Raw genomic sequence first — 23293 nt, 5'->3', positions numbered from 1 at the left:
TGGCCCTTCTAGCTGAACTGAGCTCAGTAGTTAGCTGGTGTGTCCTCCTTCCAGAGTACTTCTGTCTTGCAGAATCCCACTGCTAAATTTGGAGCTGCTCTTCAGCACAGACTTCTCAGGATCTCTGATCCATCAATCTAAACAGACTAGTACAGAAAAATCTAAGTCAGGTTACAGGGAACTGCAGGGACTTTTTCTTTGCAGCTGTGCAACGAAGCCTTATCTTTTAAGGTGCTTCTGAGTTGAGAATTCTTGAAGGTAAGGAAGTGCAGCTTTCAAGTGCATACAATTTCCCTTAGCAGTGGAGATTCAACATGCACCAAAATCCTTTTAATTAATTCATTTATTTGGCAGAACATTTATGAGGTTTTTCTTCTTGAAGTTCTGTGCAATATTCAAATTGAGCCTTCTTTTCTTACAACAAAAAGGGAATAATTGGCATTCTATGACTTGGATAATCCTTGAATTCTCTTAAGTAGGTGCAGTGTTTATCCTTTGCCCAGACTGTCATCTGAATGAAGCAAAGCAAGGTGAACAGTCCCACTGAAGGGAAGGAAGGAAGGGAAAAAAGATACATTTCATTATCAGATTAAAAACATGCTCTTGCTGCTGACATCACTTCAGTTGAAGTACCAAAACATTACTCACCTGGAACACACTGAGTCATGATAGTGAAACTGATCCAGGTCCCCACCTGTTTTGGCCAAGGAAATTTAAAATATTTCTGGTGACAGCATTTGCATTTATGTCTCTATTGATCAAAATAACCTTGTCCTAGTATAGGTAAATAAAAAGATCAAGGTCAGCCAGATCAATTTCTATTGTTAATGACCTTTAGTTAAAAAGGTGAACAGTGCCTTATTATCACAAACAAAACCTTCATATTTGCTTCCACAGCTATTACAATGAGACACTTTAAAGCATTAAAACAGTGTCCTTCCTGTTTTTCTGCCTAATTTGTATTCATCAGGCCTCCATCACTGTTAGCAATGGTAACTTTCTATAGTCCAAGGCCCAATGCTGTTCTCATTAACATCTGTTGATCTCCACTGAATTTCAAACCTGACACTGTCCTTCTGTGCACGAATGAATGTTACACTGAGTTGCACTGACTTTATCTGCTTTTGAACTCAGTCAGGAGTTTAGCTCCTGATTAAGGAATATGAAATGATAAACTGATTCAAGTTTCTAAAGCAGTCACCACCAACAAAAGTAATTGCATAACTTGAAATGGGGAAGAAGACTTTGGCTCATTTTCTCTATCACAGTATCTTTTATTTGTCTGACCACTATCTCCCTGCCTGCAGTGATATTTCTAGGCTCTTAGGTTATAAATCCACCAGACACCTCCATCCTCTCATTGCAACCCATGTTCAGTGATGATCTCCCTGTTCCTGGCAGCAGAATTTGCCCTGCTTTACAGTGCATGTCTTGTCTAGCAGCCACCTGGAAGCACTGGCCCAGGGTCAGGGCTGTCTGTGTAAGGTTAGTCACATCAGTACTGACCCAAGGGAGGGGAGGAAGAGCAGACAAATTCTTGTCCACAACCTGATTTCATGGGGTCTAGGGAAGGAGGGGAAATGTGCTGAGCTGAATGGTTTCAGAGGTTTCTTCCAAGTAAAACATTCTAAAAGAAACAAAAATATATTCAGCAAAACTAAAATCTGAACATCTTGTTTGGAAATACATACCTCGTATGTATAGTTAGGGCAAGATACAAAGAAAAACAGCCATGTGAAAGGATTCTTTGTTGGATATGGGATCTTACAGGTTTTGGATCCTATAGATTAGAAAACAAATCACAAAATATTCACATTCCTAAATATATTGTTTCCTGTAAAGACAACCCAGCTCTGTCTACTTCTGTGTCTCATGAGTGTCAGAGGGACAAACAGGATGTGGGAAGAGAGGATGTCCTCTGGACTCACAAGAGGAGTGGGATACCTGTGAGGGAACTTTGCCTTGCTCACCAAAACATAGCTTGTAGCAGCATTGTTTCCTTTTGCACTGGCAGTGTAACCAATGTAACTGCTCCCAACATAACCCAGCCCAAACAATAAAGATTACAGTAAGTTAAGAAGTGCTGTTCAACGGTCTGATGTCAGAGTCCTTGCACTGTCTGATTTCCCTTAGAATCCAGTCTTTACAGTGCTGAGCAACCTGTGCTCCCACAGCAGTCAGCTGACAGGTATCAACACCCCCCAGGATCAGGTCTTTCCTGAAGCAGGGTAACTGAAGGAAGTACTGAATGGCTGCACAAAACTGAAAATGATGATGCGGTTTTTACCATTTCTCCGGAGGTCACTGAGTGCAACATGAATGGAAAAATTTCCAGCTTCACACAGCTGCAAGAAAAAGTATGACAGAGTTAAAAATGTTCTTCCCTTCTATTTGTTTTTCTTCCTTTTGTTATTTCCTGGGGTTCTTCAAAATATTTAAGAAAAGGAAAATAATCTATTATTAACATAATAAATATCCTTAACTAAGACTACTGACAGAAGGATGAAACATCTCCATTCAAATATGACTCCATATTATATTCTGTTATATCTTTATTATATTCTTCAGAAACTGTGGACTCCATGTCCAAAGTAGCAAATTTATTACTTACATAATCCCCTTGAAATCTAAATAAACCACAGGGGATAGAAGTGAACTCAGGGGATACTTGCTGTATTTTTTGATCATTCTTATGTCTTTAAAAACATCCAGAAAATTATTTGCATAGTCTTGATTTCTCAAAAGTTATTAAAATCCCAAGGAAGATACAGTTTGGTCTCTAAGTAAGTTTTCTTCTCTAGAGTATAATTGATATGAATCATGAAATATAATTGACCCAGCCTCCTCACCGAAATTTAAAGAATGCTGCCCCAATCAATTATGAAGAGAGTGTATTGAAATGACCCATTTATATGATTATGGACAGTCTCCAGTGTCTGCAATGCATAACTATTAGCAAATTACTAGTGGTCAGAGCTCCTGAGTTTATTCCCAGCTCTGTGCTTTCAGCTATGGAGTTTCTCAATAAAATGTGAATAGATTATGACCTCACAGAATTTTCATCTTGGGAAACTGCTTCGGGATCCTGCAGTCACTGATGATTAATTTGAAAAAGCAAGTGAGTAGCTGATGTTCTGAACAAGTTACACATACATAGGAAAAGTCTTTGTGTGGAGGTACATCTTATTGGCTACACTGACTTTGCTTCTGCATGTATGAAGTGTTCCTAGGATTTGTGAGAATGAACAGTGACTGAAGAATTTTGAATTGTAAAGAAAGCTATAAACAGGTTTTGAAGCTCAGCAAAATGAAATTTTATCACTGGAAATTCTCAGCAACATACTCTCTTAGTTGGCCAGTTCTCTGAGATTTATGATCTGTTGTGATTTTTAACGCTCAATAAACAGTTCACAAAACAAACTCACTGACTTTTAAACACAGGGTCACAAACCTTTAAAGATTATGAGAGATCATCCCAGCAGATCAATATCCTAGTCTTGGAATAGACACAGTATCAAAATATTGCTTTGTGTACAAAATGGCATTAAAAACTGACAGATTTATCTGTTTTGCATGCAAGTGGTTAGCTTTAGTAGTATGTCCCAAATGTCCTAGTCCTAAGTATCTGTTTATCCTATTCACTCCTCCACTTATATGACAGAAGAATCAAAGCAGATATTTTAGCATTTTATAGAAAAAGCAAGAAACCTACCAGAAACATGATCACAGCAAAATTTATCTGTTTTTTCCCATAAGCTATTAAAAAAAGAGTTTGCATGTCATTAGTACTAGTACAGGAAGTACATACATAAGTACTTAAATCGTTGAGGGCTGTTTTGCTACTTACAAGGAGGAGTGTAAAGAGGGTGATTGATGTAATATGCAAGCCAAGCTGCAAATCCCCAGTAATATAAGCAGTTCTGAAAAATAAGCAATTTTTCTTTGCTTTAGTACAGAGTTTTAGGCCATTATTCGCTGCAAGGACTATTGAAAACAATAGATCAGGACAATCCTTCAACTTGCTGATAATACAACAAGAAATGGCAGTACTAAGTGTGGTAGGGGGGGGAACAGGTAACAGGAAATAAGAAAGGAAATTGTACTAATAGAGTTAAGAGTTCCTCTAAAATATCTTAGAGCTGTTAAGTTTATAAACAGTTATAGAAAGTATGATCATATGACTGAAAACAAAATTATCTTGTCTGGCAAGCCATTGGGCAAAGTTGAAGAGCATACAGACTATATATTAAAGAGAAACTTATTTTGCTGACCCCTGAGACTGTAAGACCAGATTTGGGCACTGTCCTCTCTTCTGTACTTATTATTTTGTACTGCTCAATCTCCTCTCCTCTTCTTCTTCAGCCCATCAGTTTCTTTCTTTCCCATGCTTTAACTTTTACTGCCTGATGCTTTCCTCTACACTTTCACTGTGATTTCTCTAGTTTGTCCCTTTTGCTGCTTGTGTTTCTGCAGTGCAGTTTCCACTGTCTAAACTGATAACACAGCTGTCACTAATGGCTGTACTGACACATTCCTGACCAATCTCAGTGCTTGTTCATAGGCTTCATCCGTGAAAAAATTACTTAAAATGACAACCTTTACCTCTTATTTGGCCTCCTTGGCCCTGCCTCCTGTGGGTTTTTTTCTGACAGTCATTGCTGCTTTGGTGTCTTGGTGACATGCTATTGTCTCCCTCCTTATATATATGTAGGTGGGAAGGAGGCCCTTTCTTGGGCCCTTTCTCTTCTTTGCTCTGTGCTCTGACCTCTAGGTGCCATTCTCTTGCAGACAGACTTTAACCCTCATCAATTCATACATTTGCCTCTCATCAGTTTAGTCTTCTTTTACCCAACCTAGTGCCTGAGTTTTTGATGTATTTGGGTATGTTTGTTTATCACCTGGACTTCAGCAAGACCACAGCTGAGCTCTTTATCTTTCTTTTCTTTGCCTTATCTTTTCTTGCATCCTATTTTCAATTTTAAGCAAAACTCTGATCCTCTTACTCTTTCTGGTCTTCTTTCCTTTTCCTGGCCTTCCAAATAGGTTCCTATACCTTAGACATTCCTAGGTGTTTCTGCTTTCTCCTTCACCACTTCCTTTCCTGCTCATGCAGGCAAAAATCCCATCCAAGGCTCTCCTGCCTGGTTTAACTTTTTTGTTTTGCTTTGAATTTTGCAGTCTTTTCCCCCTGTATATACCAGAACTGCATTTCTAGCAATAATACCCTGGAAAAGTGATTACCTCAGCGTCTCCAACCTGCACTAGCTGACTGCAGTGTCTGATGGTGCATTTTTCTGAAAATGCTGGTGCCCCTTCATCTGCTGCAAGCAGCTGTATCAAACATTCAGTTGCATTTCCAATTTCTTCTCAGGGCTAATTGAACCTCTGCAGTGCCCAGAGACCTCAGACAAAATGGATACCCTTTTGGGTGTGCTGTAATACAAGCACTTAGTATGTCCTTGTAATGAGATTGTGTAAGAGATAACTGATGAAAAAGAGCAAATTATTAACAAGTAATTAGAAATCAGGTGGGATGAATGAGCAGAAAAAATAGCTTCCCTGTGATGACTTCCTTTTCCCCCAGGAAATGCAGCAGAACCAAGAGAATGATTCCAGTGAGGAACAGTATAGGTAGTGTCTTAACCATAAACTACTGTTTCCTCCCTAAAATTAGCTTCTTCAACAGACACTTACAATTTACTGACTGCTGTACAAACTTAGGTGGAAACAGTTTCTTGTAATCTTGGAATGGCATCTTCAGGAAAACCTTCTCCTAGCTTCAAGGCTTGGCACAGGATGGAACATATGGCAATGGATTTCAGTGAAGTAGAATTAAATAAATGAATTATCGTGGCTCAGTCCCCAACAATACATGTTCTAATTGAACTGAACAAGTGCTAATCACCCAAAGTACATGATTTGCTGCAAGACTATTCCTCAGTTATAAGAAAAGAAACTTCAAGATGAGTGGGGTCTACCACTGCTAAGGACATTTACAGTAATACTGGTAAATGTCCAGCTGCCACTTGAATCCATATTCCTCATACAAACACCTCCAGTGAGGTTCAAATAGGAACATACAGACTTCATAAACCCACTTGGAGAAAAGAAAGAGTTTCTGTGAATCCTGGATAATAAAGCTTTACAACAATCTCTTATAATGCTGCAGGTCAAGTTCAGATATTGCAGGGATCCCAGAAATAAATTATTCCTAAGTTTCCAAAATTACAGTTAGGACTTTTGTCTTCTCCACTGCAACTGACAATCCATAGTTCTTGATATCCTGCCTATGTTTATTCATGACCAGCATGTACCCTTCTGTTTGTCTTCTTATATTGTCTAAATAAATACTATTTAAATACTTGAAATAGTATTTATTTAGATCTAATGTTCTCTTTCCTCCAGATGTTTTTCTACAAAGTGATGATATCCCTTCCTTTTACTCACAAGAATGTTCATGGGTAAAGAAAGACCATGTAAGATCAATCATGAGACTAATCTTTGAGGAATTCTTCTGGTACTTCCCTATTATTAAAGGTCTGACTGATCCTTTTTTGGCACAGCCATAATTATCTTTCTTTCAATTATCTTTCTTTATCACCACACAATTTTTGTATTAATGCCTATTTTATTCACCTATTTTATTCAGGAGTTGTTTACTAGGTCCAGATAAATCAGGTATTCTACCTTTCCAATGCCTAGAAAAATCACGTCTTAGAAAAAATTATACTATGTTAGTATGCTCTGCTTTTGGTGAAGCTGCTGCATTGTAGGGAGTAATTTATTCCTAGTTCCATTTGGGAAAAAGGGATGAAAATCCCATCTCTCATCAATTCCCATCTCAGATTTCTGCTTATTGAGGCTAAAGTATCTCCTGTACCCATAGCATTCCACTGCACTTAGAAAAGAAGCTATCTATAGCTGCTGTGTATGTGATCAAACCCTGAAAGTAAGAAGCCTTGTCTACCACTTCTATGTGATGGAAAAATGTGGAAAAAAAGATGTGATGTTTTTTACACTGGCAGAATTTTGGCATAACACCACCAAGGCCAATGAAATTATAAAAGCAAATGAAACCCAAGCACTGCTAAACAGGTAGAATAAGAAGTGTGAGCAACTTTACAGATGAAAGCAAGTGCCACCAGCCTGAGAAGATGGAAATGAGGAAGTGATCAGAATGACTGGTACAAATGTCAGTTTTAGCAACAACAGTTTGTATGGTCTGAAAGGAACAAGTAGTTGTCAGAGATGGAAGTGAGAAAAATAATTATCACACTGATTGTTTTTTCAAGGTAAAATTGCTCGTTTATCTGCTGTTTAGCATGCATTAGCTACTGTTGTGTCAAGAACAAGAGATCTGCAAGATCTGTTGTGTCAAGAATGAAATCTGTGGACCTTTTAACAACTCTTGATGCAGGAAGATAAATTAAATTTCAATAAATTAAATAACAATAAATTTCGAGGGAGGATTCTTTTGGAGGGCCACTGCCCCACTACAGACCCTCCTTTCCTGAAAGCTATCACCTGAAGGACCAGAGCCACTGGACAGCTGTAAGGAGTTGGCCACAAGGCAGAGCTTCAGCTGCTACAAGTATCACTGCCAGAGTGCAAATTGCAAGGAATTGCCTAAATCCCAAATGTTAAAATTCCCAAATGCTTTTCTAGTTGATAATCTCTTGTCTTCCTTAGAGTAAGTTGTACTTTTGACTACTAGTGTGTTCTCTGTTGCAAACATTTACAAAATAACTACAGCTTATGCATAACCATGCAGTCACTGTACTACTTCTCAGACACCCAGGGAACAGAGTCTGCACCCCAAGAGCTGCCCTGTGCCACAGCAGCACTGGTGACATCAGGGAATGCTCCTGTGGAGAAGAAAATGCTGAACAACTGAGCTGCTTTGCACTGGATCAAAGGTAAATTAACAGTTCCTTAACAACAAAGAGAATTTTAGGGGCAAAGCAGATATAAAATGACTGTTACAAAAATAGATTTGTTTTTTAAAGAAAGCAGCTCTCCCACCATTGTGCCTGCCTGTACTACCTTTAAAGTTAACTTGTTACTAAAACGTTCACACCCAAGGATCTAGCTGGGTGAAAAGGAAGGATATGCTGAAGGTTTAAAATTCTAAAAAGTAATGAGACTTCTATAATATTAGTAACAGTATGACAGCATGTGGGTTATACAATAGTGACATTAAGAAATCTTCTGAAAGAAGTTGGGGCAGCTTTATGGGTGAGATATGCTGTGCATTGCTACAAAAGCCACACAAAATGTCTGTGGTGCAGAGGCAGAGCATAAGCTGGCTAGGCTGGATTTATAAGGGCAGCTGTGGATAGATTCTGGCACAATTTACCTTCACAATATTCCTCAGTGGCATAGTCCCACGGGAGAATCGATGAACAAATACTGTTTCAATCAACCTTTTGATGTAGTGGAAAGAATGGCAGATACATGCCAAGCTAGAAACAGCAAGACAAAAGCATTTAAGAGTGCTTAAAAAAACCATGTGTGGCAAGACATTTGGAATAAGACTACAAGAAATACTGCTCAAGCCTGCAAACAGACTTACTTAACTACTGGGTGTGGACTTGATGTAAACCTCTCATCCAGTCCATAGACAAAATTCATGCGGAAATAAAACACAAAATAGATGAACAATGGACCTGTATATTCTATCAAAAATACCTGCAAAAAGAGAGAAGATCATTAAACAGCTGAATTAGATGATGGTTTTGCTTTGGTCTCTTTGTGACAACTAATGCAGTGGGATAAACACCTCCACATGTCCAGGATGGCATTAAGAGAGGCAGGGAGGGAGTAGAAGGTTTGGCTATGAAACTGGTAGCCATGCATTTAAATATTTTGCAATTATTTGCCTCAGTTGCATTCAAACAGCCATTGCCAGTGCAGCAGACACAGTATGGGTATGAAAAGATAACAATGGCAGCCCAGAGATCATGACAAATATGCATGCATGTTACATTTATGCAGCTCTCACCCTTCTCTTGCACTCAAAAGCTGTTGCTTTATTTTGGTTTAAAATGAAATTTGGTGAAGAATTTGTCTTGAGAAATAGGAGTTCTGCTTCTACTGAATGAATTTTGTTTAAACTCGAAACACAGCTTGTAAGTATTCACAGTGACCCCATCTGTGTGAACAGTTAGCACAGCAGTTGTCCTGGGAAACAATAATTTCATTCTATGTTCAAACAAGCTTTAATTGGAATACTAGAAGGAAAATAAAAAGAAAGGGGAAAAAAAGAGAGGAAACCAGAGAAGCTATTTCTCTAACTTGAATTCATTCAGATAGGTGTGTATTTCTTAGGAATATCACCTTAAATTGAAGTTAACTTTGGACCAAATATTAACAGCTGAATTTTCCACCCATCTATAAGTGAGGAAGGTAGGCCCATACCTCACCTACAGAGAAAGAAGGGAAATTGATTGTACTTCTGTTACAAGCAAACAAAGAAAAACCCAACAACTAAAGAAAGCAAACAAAAAAGAAAACCAAACAATCCCAGTTCTCTAATGTGTTTAGAGTTGTTTTGATACTCAGAAAAGTTGAGTTATTGACTTCTGTTATGATCAGCATTTTCTCTGGTGAAGATCAGGTTTGCTTGTAGATGAGAAGCTCATGTTTTTGATTTGATAATACTAAACTATTTGTTAGTTTATATTTGAATGAAGTAGCTTGAAGGGCAGGGAGAGCAAAAGATTATGAAATGGTAGAAGCCTGGGCTTACTCTGCTCTGTGATATTTTGGTGGATATTAATGCATGTGTGTCTTGAAGTCTACACTGCCATTAGAAGTCTTTGTCTGTCTTCCTGGGTTTTTGAATTGAGTAATAGCTGCTTGATTTATCAGCATTGCATCCAAAGTAAAGATGTGAAGACTCAGTCTTGCAAAACATATTTGACTTTTTAAATTTTACCTCCTATTAACATTGTCTTTGCTATTTGTAATCAACACAGGGTTTTATTAATATCTCATAGCTAAGAAATGGTAAATATGCCTTTAAATTATGAGGTACTTTTCCCTTGACATCGTGCTGTTTATTGGAACTAGTGTAATACTGTGCAGCAAGGACCTTCTAGAGAGCTAGAAGGGTCATTGGTCACCTCACTGCATAAACAGCAGTGCTGTGTTGCCTGCCAAGTGAGTTGTGATAAAATTTGCATTTGAGCTAAGACAGTAAATATGCAAGGTCTTTGTGGATTGCTGCTAATATTGCAGAAATTATCAGCTGTCATTGGCCTGTCACTGGAATCCTGGGACACAGTCACATGCAGACAGCAACTAAATTTTATGCATTTTCTTGCTGAAGTCACTTCAAGTACTGACATGTGAAGTTGCTCCTATGCCTCTTCGCAGGACAAAGTCAATGGAGTATAATCCTAATTTTGTCAGGAGTTACACACATCTGGTGGAGCAGATTGTCAAAGGCATTTACATACCTAGTTCATAATGATTTTGCAGTAGACATCCATTTGACAATCTGCATTTAAGTTCTGTAGAGCCAACCTACCCTGCAGCAGGTTTTCCACTGCTGCTCTCCCAGAGAACTGAATAGGCATTCAATCTGTTACTGCTTTCCCTGATTAAATGAACTGAAGCAATGAGGATTCATTGCCTGCATCCACTATCAACAGACATCATGCAGAAATATTGGAGAGAAACAAAAAGTGATGTAAGGATTAACTGTGGAAAACTAGCCATTAAAATGGCTCAGACTTGAAGCAGAGCTCACCGTAGTCCATCCTATCTGTGGCCCTAAATCTTTAAAGTATAATGTAGCAGTTGTGCCAACAGGGAGGTGCTGCAGGATTTCTTCATCCCTCAGGGCCTTTCCTTCTGAGAAGGAAAGAAGTAATTACATCTTAGTGACATTCAAGTCCACTTTGGAAGCATACTAGCTTTATATGGTGCTTTATCTATGAGACACCTTGATGTGATGTAGGTTTATTGGAATCTCATTAAACAGACCAAGAACATTTACACTTCATTTTTATTTATCCCTGTAATCACATATAAGCCTGGGTCCTCTATTCACACCAAAACAGTTAAAAGAATTCTCAATCCTATCTGCCTGTCTAGTCTAGTAGGCTTTCTTCATCACTGCCAACAGCAGAATTTGTTGATGGGGCAATGCCCTTTATGACAGTTCCCTGACCTCCTAGTCAGCTGCACCTCTCTCTCTCTTCTGCTCTTCTCATTGCTCATCACCAGACAAACAGAAGATAGGATAAGCTGTGTTGGGAAAACTCTCCTATAGAAATTTTCATTGCCTTTCTTTTCCCAACCAACCAGCTACGAGGTGATTCCACTGCACTTGAGCTTTTAATGCCTAGATATGGAGGAACCTCCAGAAGGCCAGTATTTTCTCATGGCAAGTCTCACTATGTAAATTCATAGAGGAATCTGACAAGGGAGACCTTCAAAGAAGGAAACAAGATACATCTGTTTTCCATGGATAATTTTACACAATGAGCAAATCTTCACTAGCATACTTTTAAGGGATTGTTTAAACTTATCCTTAATGAAAGCAAAGGAAGAAAGTGTTATATTTTAGCTAAGATGAATTAACACAGTTTGGCAATTAGACTTTTGTGGACTCAGGCCATGTAAGAGGCTTCTAGTAGCAATACCTACAAGTGTATTAATGAAGTCAGCCAGCTGTCATCAGCTTTGTCAGCAATTGCTATGTCCACAGCAATTGTGTTCTGCATTAGCTTCCCTCAAAAGAACTGTAATTCCTGCCTGAGAACAGAGGATTATGTGAATTGATAGCTCAAACTCACAGCCCTTTTTGGTGCTCCAGCTGAGCATCATCCTGGAGATCATCTGACTGCAGCTAAGGGCAGTGAATATCCAGATCCTGTGCTGCCTCTCTGGAAAGCAACAGTGCTCAGTAGTTAGAAAGTGCATTGGAACAATGTGCAAACTCCTGAGGTAATTACCAAGCACCAGGGTGTAACTATGTTTTCTTCCAAAGAATTATATTTGTTCTGGATTCTCTTCAGCTTTCACAGTGCTAATTAACATAGCCAGAAACAGATTCTTAAGTGCCAACACCCTTAAGTACACCTTTCATGCCAGGGCCCTGCTCAGTTTAGTTACTCCAGACCTCACAAGTACTTACTTGGATCAAGTTTTATTGACTGCCTTGCTGGGTACCACCGAGGATCTGTAAGACCATACAGAGTTGTGTGATACACAATGTTCAGTTTAGATCACCCACTGCTATAATGAACACAATACAAGATGAGCTTTGTTTAAAGGTTTTTATAAATATTTATTCAACACTAATATAGGTGATAATTATACAGCAGAAAAAAAACCAAAGCTGTATCAGGATAGGATAAAATAATTTTACTGAAATCTCGCTGTGATCACATTCATGTGCAGGTTATCAGCATTATGTGTGCGTATATTATGTTTCAATTATGTAATTTTTTTCCTATTTATGTACTGGATATTCTGATGTGAGCTGCTGCAGAAGTTATACTCACATAATTTATGAAACATCAATCTGATCTCTCTAATTGTAGCATTTGGTTCCACCTAGGCAACAAAAATATTGTAAATATAAGATGCATGATTTGAATGACAACTACTAGGTGTAAGACTATTAAGCCAAATAGAAATGTGACTTAGACAATATAACTGTTTTGTACAGGTGTCTACCCTTGGCATGAAGGATTCAAAGAACTGACAGGAAAAAGGCAGGACAATTTTTGACACCTGTTTCAGAGGCAGCTTCTCTAGCAGTGATCAAGAGTTACTATTACAGCAGTGACAATCTGATGGTTTCTGAGTACCAAACAACAGGCACCCTCTTAGTAAAACAACTTAGTAAAGGACAACTGAAGTTGTCCTTTTTGCCCAAAAGCTCCTTCTGGAAAAGGGTTGAAATACACTGTAGTCAGTATGAAGCTTGCATAATCATTGCAAGTGGCCAAGGAAAGGTTACCAGAAGATTAAATACTCTTCATAAACACCATATTTACTTAAGAAAAGTTAATAATTTCTTAAAAAGTCACCTAGTCTTTTAAGCAGATTTTTGTTTTACCTTATCTAGGAAGCATAGCTGTTTCTTTGTCTCCCAATCAAGGATTTCCACCTGAGAGGACACAAAATGATAATTAATCATTATTGGCTAAATAATGTGTAAACTCAGCTGATTCCCAAATTCATAATTTCATGTGACTCTCAGAGTGGGACACCGTTTTTTTCTGATCTATGAATTGAGTTCAAAACCTTGATGTTCTCAAGAGACAGCTTCAATCACCAGTTTCCAAAAGCACTCAATTTGGAAAAAAAAAAAAAGCCAAATGAATTGTCTTCTTGGATATATTCAGTAGCAGACGTAGCTAAGTGTTTGATCAAATAAAGTGATCTTGGGTATTTTCTTATGCTAGAACAAGTGGAAGAAGTAAGGAGTAGAGAAGTTTCACAGGAATCACTAAGGAACAGTACTTTTATGATTCATAAAATTAGAAAGAGCTTGAGAAAAAAAAAAGTATATATGTGCATATAAGCAAATATTCTGAGTACATAAAGCTTGAAGATTATTGTATATTATTTCCAAAATATTTTAATTGCAAGGAGAGTGGAAAATATTGGTGGACATAATGAACAAATGCAGCTAAATATCTGGGCTTCACAAACACTTAAACATTTGTTATAGGAACAGTCAGTGTTACTCTTGCCTCTTCAATCACTTGTTTTATTAATTATATATTAGCATTTTATATTCCAAGCAGAGGTTTAGCTACAGCTCTGAAAAGAAAAGAGCAGTTTATTTCCATGATCAAATGGCAGTTTGGCAAAATGTTATGATTTGATCAACAGCCAAGCAGAAAAGTCCCCAGAGATTTCAAAGCCCAGTTGCAGCAACTCCCTAAACCTCATTGCAGTTGTTGGGGTTTTTATATAAACATCTAGAATTAATTATGTTTGGTATTAACTGGCCAAGAGAATGGATTAATATTAGACTTTAAATATGATTCCTCACTAAAAATAGGAGTCACAGTCCAGTATCTTTCTCAGAGGGTTGCTTTGAAGAGATCACTTGGTTGAGTATCTTATTTCCTTGTTTCACTTGTCCCAAAGGGTTCTCTTCTGGCACAGCAATGGAGCACTTGAGCTCCAGTCCCACCTATCAAATCTGATCTCCACAAGGAACACTAATGCCATGGTGGTTTCTGCCTGTGCACTGTAAGCTCTGACTGGGACATTGAGGGAGATAAGTGCTGTTCCTCCTTTGTGATACGTAACAAGTATCTGATGGATTGTTGGGATATGTTTTCCCTTGATTTTTTATATTTAAAATAACACATATTTCCAGTTTTAATGTCTGTTTGTGTGAAATCTCCATGGGAAAGCAAATGAAATGGATTCCTTTCCCAGAAGACTATTCTTGAAATACATTATTCTGACACTTGTAGTCCACAGAACAAGTACAGGGCAGAGAAGGGGCTGTACACCACTTTTTTTCCCTTCTGATGCCAAGTTGCTAGAAGGACTATTGAAACCTTTGGTGTATCTCAAAGCTCTTCTGTCAATGAATACCCTGCAGACTGCAGCAGTCCCTACACTTTTAATAGTGTCCTTCCTATTCAATACCCAACCCAAATATATATATATTTTATCAGGATCCCCCAGGGGCAGTTTTAATCTATGGCCTCCAGTGGTTGTATTTGAGAGATATTCTCCAGGTCAATTACAGTGGTTTAAATATCTTTCTGCCACCTATGGTATTTTAGCCTGGTTATTCTTGCTAGGCACAAGACCAGACTGAAAATTACAGAGTTTTTCTTTTGCTCTGTGGTTTTCATGGGCGTGGCTGTACAGAAATCTCTGTAGAATCAGTGTGGAAAACAAACAAATAAAGCTTGATTCCACTGTTATTTGGTTCTGTTCCAGCACAATTCTTTCAAATGCCAAACTGTCATACTTGCCTATACTGGCAAATAGCTAAAGGAAGCCTGTAGAGATGATGGATCCAGACTCTTCTTGGAAGTGCACAGAGATAATGGTGAGAGGGAATGTGTCTGGATAAAATAGAAGAAAATCCAGACACAAGAAATATTTTTCACCATGAGCTAGGCAAAATATGAGAAGTTGCTTAGAGAAGATGTGGAATCTCCATTTTTGGAGACAGTTAAAGTTGGACTGGACAAGACCCAATGCCATTTGATCTGGCTGTATCTGCTTTGAGCAGGAGTTTGAGTTTGACTGCATGATTTCCACAAGGCTCCTGCAACCTAAACTGCTCAATGTTTCTTTTTTTTTCCCCACTTCAAACATTTAATTTACTTTCAATTACTTTCAAGATCTAAGCAAATATCAAACACTCTTTTCCTTTTCAGAAAGATGGATGCCAGAACACAGCTTTAGATTCCACTTCAGTCCACAGCAAATTGTGCAGCAACAGAGTGAAAGCAAGGTGACTGTTTCCTCTATCACACCTCTTAAGATTTATCAGAACATCCCCCAGTGTAGGTGTTCCCTGCAGAAGGAACAGAAAAGCCTGATCCAAAGCAAGAAATGGTAGTTCCTGAACATCCTGGCCAATCCCATGAAGCACCCTAGCACTGAACAGAGTGTTTCCAGCCTTGAGGCACAGCACCAAGGCAGTTAATGCATTGGTTGGCAACAGTTTTTAGACACCCAGCAATCTGTTCTTGGAACACTTACTGATGGGTAGCATCTCTTTTAAACATAAATTGTTTGGCTCAGAGAAGTTCAATTTCATTGTGTTTTCAAAGCATTTAGCACAATAGGACACCAATTGTTGGCCTGCATTAGTGCAGTAAGACTTACAGTCCATTTATTTGGTGAATTTTTAAAGACATTTTAAACTACAGCTTTTCTGAGACTACTTAGAGTAGAACTTAATCAATAGGCAGATTCGTGTAAGACCTTAAAAACTCTTTTATAAGTGACTACAAATATATATCTTTGATTAGAAGACAAATTTCTTCAATTGCATAAGGATTAAAAATCAATAGTGTCATTAGTAAAAGAAAAAATTCTTGATTATTAATGTTTAGAACAGGTTGAGGGCAAAGAATAATCAATACACAATATAAGCAGAGAAAAGTATATTCAGCTGTTAAATTTTTATTCAGAAAATAAAAAGGTTAAATAAAAGTATTCATAAGGGAAAAACAGCTGAGCAAAACATTTAAAAAGAGTTTTTAAGATGTACTGTCTCTGTAATAGGATTACAAAAATATAGTTCACTTGAATTCCTGCAGTTTAAAGCCATAGCTAAAGTGCTAAAGGATCAACAGATCTTCAAACATAACGTGATAACTATTATGGCAATACTGACACATTTATCATGTCTGTGCATCTTAGAAGTTTAATTTGAAACCATTTGTAATAAGCAGATTGAGTAAACTTGAGTGAGACTTTATAAGCACTGACATAAGCATATATTGTATTGATTTCTTTTTAAATTACTCAGTTAAAAAAAAAAAGTTTATTTCACAGTATAGGACCCAATCAGTCTGAGAAAGAGCAATGAGCAGAATGAATTCTCCCTAAACTGTCAGAATGCTTACATAAATGAGTTTATTTGAATTTAACTCTAAAAAACCAATCTAGCGGTTGCCACAGTCCTAACTGTGGCAAACTGAATCTTTCTAAACATTTTTCCTATAGAATTATTAATTTTCTCTATCTCCTTTGACTTTTCTGGTAGACTGTGCTGTTCCTGAAGGGAGTAAGCATGCCTTAGTGTGATCTCACATTAGGGCATATCAAGAAGTTTTCTTCAAGTCAAGAGTTAAGCCAAAGGGAGATTGTTGTAAGTGTACTTACACTGAAAATTCTGTTTGTGCTGCTGCTTTACAACTGACTCTCAGTCTGAAGCTTCTCTTGCACCGAAAGGTACAAACTGTAGCAGAGGATGGGTCTAAGGATCCATCTAGAATTGGTTTCTGAAACAGCCAGCAGCAGGTGACTCAGAAGAAGTAATAAAACAGGGCAAGAATGTAGTGACTGAGGGAAAGGGAAGAGCCAGACACAGTGATTTTGATTCTCTTGCACCAGAAGTGCTGCCTATGTATTTAATAATTTTTCATGGATTTCTTTCTTCAACTAGTTTATCCATTTGCCTTTTAAACCTGTGTAAACAGTCCTGAGGCAGGGAGTCTCACAGCTTAGCCACATGCTATGGGAGAAATTCCCAAACCAGAAACAAGCAAATGTTCACAAAGCAAAATTTCATCATCTTACCTGTGGAGTGCTGAGCCTTATTCTCTAAGCAGTCCAACTAAACAAATCCTTACCTCTGAAGCAATGGCTCATATTTCACAAGACTAGAATCATATTGCATTATTTCACTGTGTATAAAGACATACAGTGATGTCCATACTCAAAGGGTTTTCTAAAATGAATTTTCACTTTTGTAGAATTTAGATGTCTAACAGGTTCACAAGAGACACTCTAGGTATTTACTCCTCAGCTTCCTAAGTTCTGCTCTTCTTCAAGCCAGTGTTTGACCTGTGCTGACACTCATACTGCATTTTTATTTCTTCCACCTGTTTCTGATTTGCTAGTTAGACATGCTCTCATCTAAATCCCCAAGGATATTGATCCAGTAAGCATCTTTATCCCAAGGTCAGCACAATGCACAGCATTTAGATTCTTTCTGAATGAAATTAAACTGTCAGCAAAGGAGATGATCTAGTTCTTCATGCTTTACATGTAATAGTTAGACACACTGCCAGGAAGTGGGAAAATTGCTTTGGAATGTCTTTTGCCATTCCAAATTTCTCCCACAGGCAGAGCACAGGCAGGAGAGGAATTCAGAGAAAAGGAGTGTCTCCTACCAAAGAGAAAGCCTGAATATCTGTCTCTCTGGGCTCCTTTTATCACTGCTCCCTTCCATTGTAATTCTGTTCAGTATTTCTCTACAGCAGATGCCTTCTGGGATACCACACAGTAAAGAGGTAAGAGTTGAAGTAAACTTGGATACCCTGACCAAATTGTCCTATCTGACCTTGGAGCTGGGTGCCTAACCCAAACACATTGCAAAACCCAAGTTGCTTTGTGGACCTGGGCCTAAGGATGCTAACAGCTAGAGCTACAAATGCTCATCCTTCAGAAAGACATGGATTCATTTATATAATTGGCAGAGATAAAATGAGTCAGCATAAGAACAGTCAGGAAGGAAAAGGAAGGTCTATTCACTTAGTGGGGGGGGGGGGCTGATTTATTTTTCAAGAAAGGAAAAGTCGTTAAGGCCTTCACAGTGAATTCTGGCTCTTGAAAATCTATGAGAACTTTTCAGCTTTTACTACTAAGAGATCTTGCAGGATACACAAGATGAAAAGGAACCTCCACCAGTTAATAGTGACTCAGTGCATATTTACTTAGGCTGGCTAACACAGAGCTGCATGTTGCCAATTTCCCAGGCATACTGAAAAGTCACATCATTCACTGAGGATCACTGTCACTATGAAGCACATTGGAGTGCCTCCATCTGAGAACCTGAGCCAGCTTTGACTCAACGCTAAGTAGACATCCAGGTTTTCCAACACCACTGCACAGCCTTTTCCTTGTGCAAGAGAATATTCACTGCCTTGGGGCTTTAGTTTATGGTTGTTTTCTACAATGGCAATATTCAGGTAGAAGAGTTACACAAATTCTTTGTGAAATCACAATCATATCTTTGTATCAGCACTGTGTTTGCATTATCAAACTTCAGTATTTCTAGTTTCATTACTACTCATTGTGCATAATTTGCTGTAGGGATGTCAAAATGTACATACAGTGTATACTTTTGACATGGAATTGAAGAAATTGAAGAGGTTTTTTTTCTTTGTTTTTTACCTAGCAGCATCAAGGATGGGTCCGCTGCCTTTTGATACCACAGGAAGATTGGAAACCCTGGGAATTTTAGAGAGCTTATACAGACAGGTGAACTTACAAAACTTGTGGTTTGGTTTTTTTCTAAATACACCTCAAAGAAGCCCATTTTTTTCCTAATATAAGACTTATAATTTCAAATGTAGCCTTCAAATTCTGAGTAGCTCCAGGTACTTCCTGCCAATGAATGTTTTACTATCATCTTTTCCTATACAAAATTAAGTTTCTCTTCCAAGCTTCACAGAGGAAAAAAGACAAATTGCTGTCTTCTAAGTAAAGCAGTACAACTGAATGTTGAAGTGTTGGTAAGTGTGGGGAAAAGTGGTGTTAGAAGAGTAAGGGATAATGTTTGCCCTGTCATCTCATCTCTTTCTATGATAATTATCTTTAGTGTTACTTGTGAAAACTGAGCAGATGTCTTCAAACAGCAGGGAAATTTTCAGTTGTCCCTTTAAATGACTGTTCAAATGTCTGATCTGTGGCCTTGTCTTTCTGGCAATTCTTGGAGGATACAGCATCTTGAAATGTTCTGCAGTTCTGCTTTTAGCACTTGCTCTCAGTGCTCTTACTTTCTGAGGCTTTAGACAGCATAGCTCTGAGAGGGAGCAGCCTTTGTAACAGGAGCTGTGACATCCCAGCCATGCCAGCCAGACAGCAGTCGCCACCCCCTTACATTCAGAGGGTTTTCATCACAGACAGAAGAGGGAGGGAACTTTAAATGCCAACAAGGGGGGCCAGTACATTATTGCTTTTAGACTGTACTGCACATGTCAGCTCAATCTATCATCAGGGAGTGAAGATTCCAAAACATTTTTGGGTATTGCTGCTCACAAAAGGCACTTACCATCCAGACTAATTAAGGAAGCAAAAGTACAACTGTGGCTCTTGTGACACTAATTCTCTACAGTATGAATATATTTGTTCAAGGATCTTTCCTCTTGGAAGTCAGAACACCATACTATTTTCTTTACATGAAATGCTTTTGAAGACCTAATCCTGTCAAGTAAAAAGAAATAGTATAATTCATTAGTCTAACTTCAGAGCTCTACTGGAGACATTTATATCTGAGCACATCACATAGGCATTCCTCATATGGAAAGGAGGAAAAGAGGCACTGTTAGGATAAACAGTATCATAAGCTCTGAAACAAACCTCAAATAGGTCAGAAGAGTTGTTCTCTATGCAACTTAGAGAATTTAAGACTCCTAAAGAATATTAGTCTAGATACAAGTCTCTGTCATACATCTCTCAGTCTAGAGTTGAATCTCCTCAAATTATCAGGTGCAGTATTTTCAAGTATATGCATATTTATTTATAGTTGTCTTGAGAAGCTTCTTCTGAACTATTAGTGATTTAAAAAATGAGGTGAAAGTAGAAACAAACCAACATCTGAAGTAAAGATGACAGTTTGGTGATTGTGAAGTGATTTGTGATTCTTATCAGGAAGCACCACAGAAGAACAGTAAAGAGTAAATGGTTTATAAATGTTTAGGGGAAAGTACAAATTTATACAGTTCCTAAAAGAGGGAACCCTAAAGTTTATAACAACAGTAGAAATTCTGCCTGGCCTCCCCAGGAACTACTGAGAGAAGTGGGATACTCACCTTCTCTCTTTACATAGTTCAGCTTTGAATGTGTGGTGGGGAAATGCAATTCAGGATTCAAAGTCAATGAATTTGTAACAGAAAACAAATCAGGGAGAACAGTGCAGAAAGCAATAGGGAACTGCACTGCTGGTGCTACTTAGGCAGTCTTTGTCCACATCCTACCCCTGAGACACCTCACACACGGGATGTGCTGGGCAAATCTGTTTCCACCCATTATCTGCTATAAAAAGAAAAGGACTAAGACATACAAGGCTGACATGTAAATTCATGAATCATGCTGAGTTTGCTTTAGTATTGCTTAAATACAAGATCTTGATTTAGGACTCCAAAAACCTGGATCTCCTGCTATTGTCCTGCCTAGCAAGACTGAGCAGGTCATTCAACTTTTGTGTGTTTTACCCATCTGCAAAATCAGGTAACAATAATGATGTCCTTGCTTTTGAGGTCTTCTAGTAACTAGTGCTCTTCAGTTCAAATAAGTCTAAGCAGAAGAGCAAACCTGAAGTGACTAAGGGCAATCAGAAGGGTATTACACATGTGCTTGCTCCTGCATTTGGATCTCCCAACAGTTTGAGTTCTACCTCACTGTTAGAAATCCATAAGGCAGTAAAAGCTTGGGTTTTTTTTCCTAAAACAAACCTGGGAAGTCAACACTGCTGAGGAAAAAGCGGGTGCCTACCTCACACCCAAAAGAGCTATAGGCAGTTTATTTTGCTGAATTGTGATGTCTGGATCATTTTTATATCTTTGAAAAGTAAAACCTGAACTTTTAGGTCATGGTGAGTTACTAAAGGAGTAGATGATTTTCAGATGACTTTGGATTCTATTAGTGTTATAACAACAACTGATTTGTAATTTGCACGGGAGGAGGAACATTCCTCCCCCTGTGCATTTTTTTTAGGTAAGTCGTGATTGAGAAACCCAAGTATAAGCCTGCAGAAACATATTCAGGATTGCTGTAATTTAGCTTGTACAGACCTGTTTTTGTAATACAAGCTGCTCTTTAGATTTTTTGTATTAGCCAGCCTAACTAATTCTAGCAAAGAGTCGGTGTGGCTGTTTATGTAAGTGGATGAGATGTTACCCTTGAAGCTCCCCAGGTGCACGTTACTCTGCGCTTTCTGTGAGCACAAGGAGCTAGCTGACTGTACTAAACTCCGCCTGGCTGTTTTTCATTCCCCACTCAAGATCGAGCGCTCCGTGCTAGCAGAGGGCTCTTGCCCGTATCTGCCGGGCACGGGCGCCGCGCCGGGCGCCGTCCTCTCGGCCAGGGCACCAACTCGCCCGCCGGTTCCCGGCCGCCCAGCCGAGCCCAGCCGAGCCGGCCCGGGGCGCTGCCGCCCGCGGCCACGCCTGCACCGGGCCGGAAGGCTGCGCGGGACGGCTGCCGGCGAGGGGCACAGCGGCTGGCCGCGGGGTTTTCCGAGAAGTTGGGGACAGAAGGTGCCGAGAACATTCCTCGCTCTCTCCGTAGGGCTGGGACGCGCTGCCAGAGCCAGCGCAGGCTGCCCGCGGTGCTGCCCTGGGCAGGACCCGCGAGAAGCCCAGAGCCATTGATCCGGCGCCTCCGCGCACCGCCGAGAGCGCCGGGAAGCCCGGGGATTCCCCCCGCCCCGCTCTCCGGGAACACCGGGGACGCGGGGATCGGGAACGGCGAGGGGAACGTGCCCGGGGAAGGAGAGGACGGGGCGGGCGGCAGCCGCTTTTGCTCCCTCGCCCCAGTGAAACCCCCGGGGAGCAGCGTGCCCCTCCGGGCCCCTCTGCCCGGCTCTGGCGGCGGTCACTTCCCTCGGCAGACTCGGGAGCGGCTGGCTCCGGCTCCCCGGCGCTTCAATGCAGATGGAGGGGGAAGAGAAAAGAGCCCGCCGGGATCCCGGGCAGCCCCGTCCACGTCCACCGGCGGCAGGATGCCGCGGGACCTGCCCGGGCTCGCCTCGCCTCGGCCGCCCCCCGCCCCCGGTGCCGCCCGCACCCACCTCGAAGAAGCCGGCTCTGCCGCCCATTCTGCGGGCACCCGCCGCGCCGCCGCCCGCGGCACCTTGCGCGGGGCCCCGCGCTGCGGCCAATCAGGCGGCGCCCGGACCCTCCGCCCCGCCCGGGCCGGGGCCGCTGCCCGGCCGTGCCGGTGGGCGGCTGCTGGCAGCGCTGCCTGCGAGCCCGCGGCGCTGCCCCGGGCAGCCGCAGCAGTGCGGGACCGCCGGCACCTCGCGCACGCCAAGTTCTGCAGCTCCCGGTGTTCAAAAACTGCGGGAGAAGAACAATATGCACCGGCCGCCGGGAGTGACATTTCATTCAGAAGGGTGATTTATTTTTCTTTGAGAATTACTGCGGGAAATATATTTTTTTTTTTAAAGAGCTGAAGTATCTTAATGAGATAACTTGAAAAATGCAACTGATCATGAGCTAGAGGATATTCTCCTTTCTTTTTTTTGATAGTTTACCTGATGTTTCAGGGGTGATTGGACTGACAACAGAACTGTGCTGAGATCCCTTCTCCTCCTGTGATGTGTTCCTGCCACTGCTGAGGATTACATACGTGGCATAAAGCAGTACAGAGCTGGTACTGTGTTTCCTCCACCCAGTCTTCATTACGTGATATCTTTTCTTTAAGAGCTATGGTAATTAAATATCAACAAAATCTATCAGGCTACAAAGGAACATCCCTTTTTCACTGCCATAAATTTCTATTAGACAGAAAGATTTATGCTATATACTGTTTGAAAACCTTCTGCTATCTCCGAGTTTAACCTTCTTGCACAGATCTATAACCATCAAAACTTCTGAAATATCAAATAATA

General features: G+C 40.0%; 1 protein-coding gene across 2 annotated transcripts; it reads right to left on the bottom strand.

Annotated features, from left to right (window-relative positions):
- Positions 1-379: 379 nt before the first annotated feature.
- Positions 380-22582, bottom strand: LOC136560141 (very-long-chain enoyl-CoA reductase-like). 2 transcript variants are annotated; one of them, XM_066555817.1, is made up of 14 exons: positions 22472-22498; positions 16839-16955; positions 13076-13126; positions 12516-12567; positions 12146-12190; positions 10754-10857; positions 8573-8688; positions 8357-8462; positions 3848-3920; positions 3713-3756; positions 2288-2345; positions 1692-1780; positions 649-694; positions 380-543 (listed from the first exon to the last, which is right to left on the bottom strand). In XM_066555817.1, exons 1-14 carry the CDS (start codon positions 22496-22498, stop codon positions 416-418), a joined length of 1056 nt encoding a protein of 351 aa, XP_066411914.1. In that variant the 3' UTR covers positions 380-415. The 2 variants fall into 2 exon arrangements, with proteins under 2 accessions (XP_066411914.1, XP_066411915.1); XM_066555818.1 differs by lacking the exon at positions 16839-16955 and having other exon boundaries at positions 22472-22582.
- Positions 22583-23293: the final 711 nt, after the last annotated feature.

The sequence above is a fragment of the Molothrus aeneus genome, chromosome 9 (genome assembly GCF_037042795.1).
Source record: "Molothrus aeneus isolate 106 chromosome 9, BPBGC_Maene_1.0, whole genome shotgun sequence".
Lineage (NCBI taxonomy): Eukaryota > Metazoa > Chordata > Aves > Passeriformes > Icteridae > Molothrus > Molothrus aeneus.
This window is presented reverse-complemented; position numbering and strand designations above follow the sequence as displayed.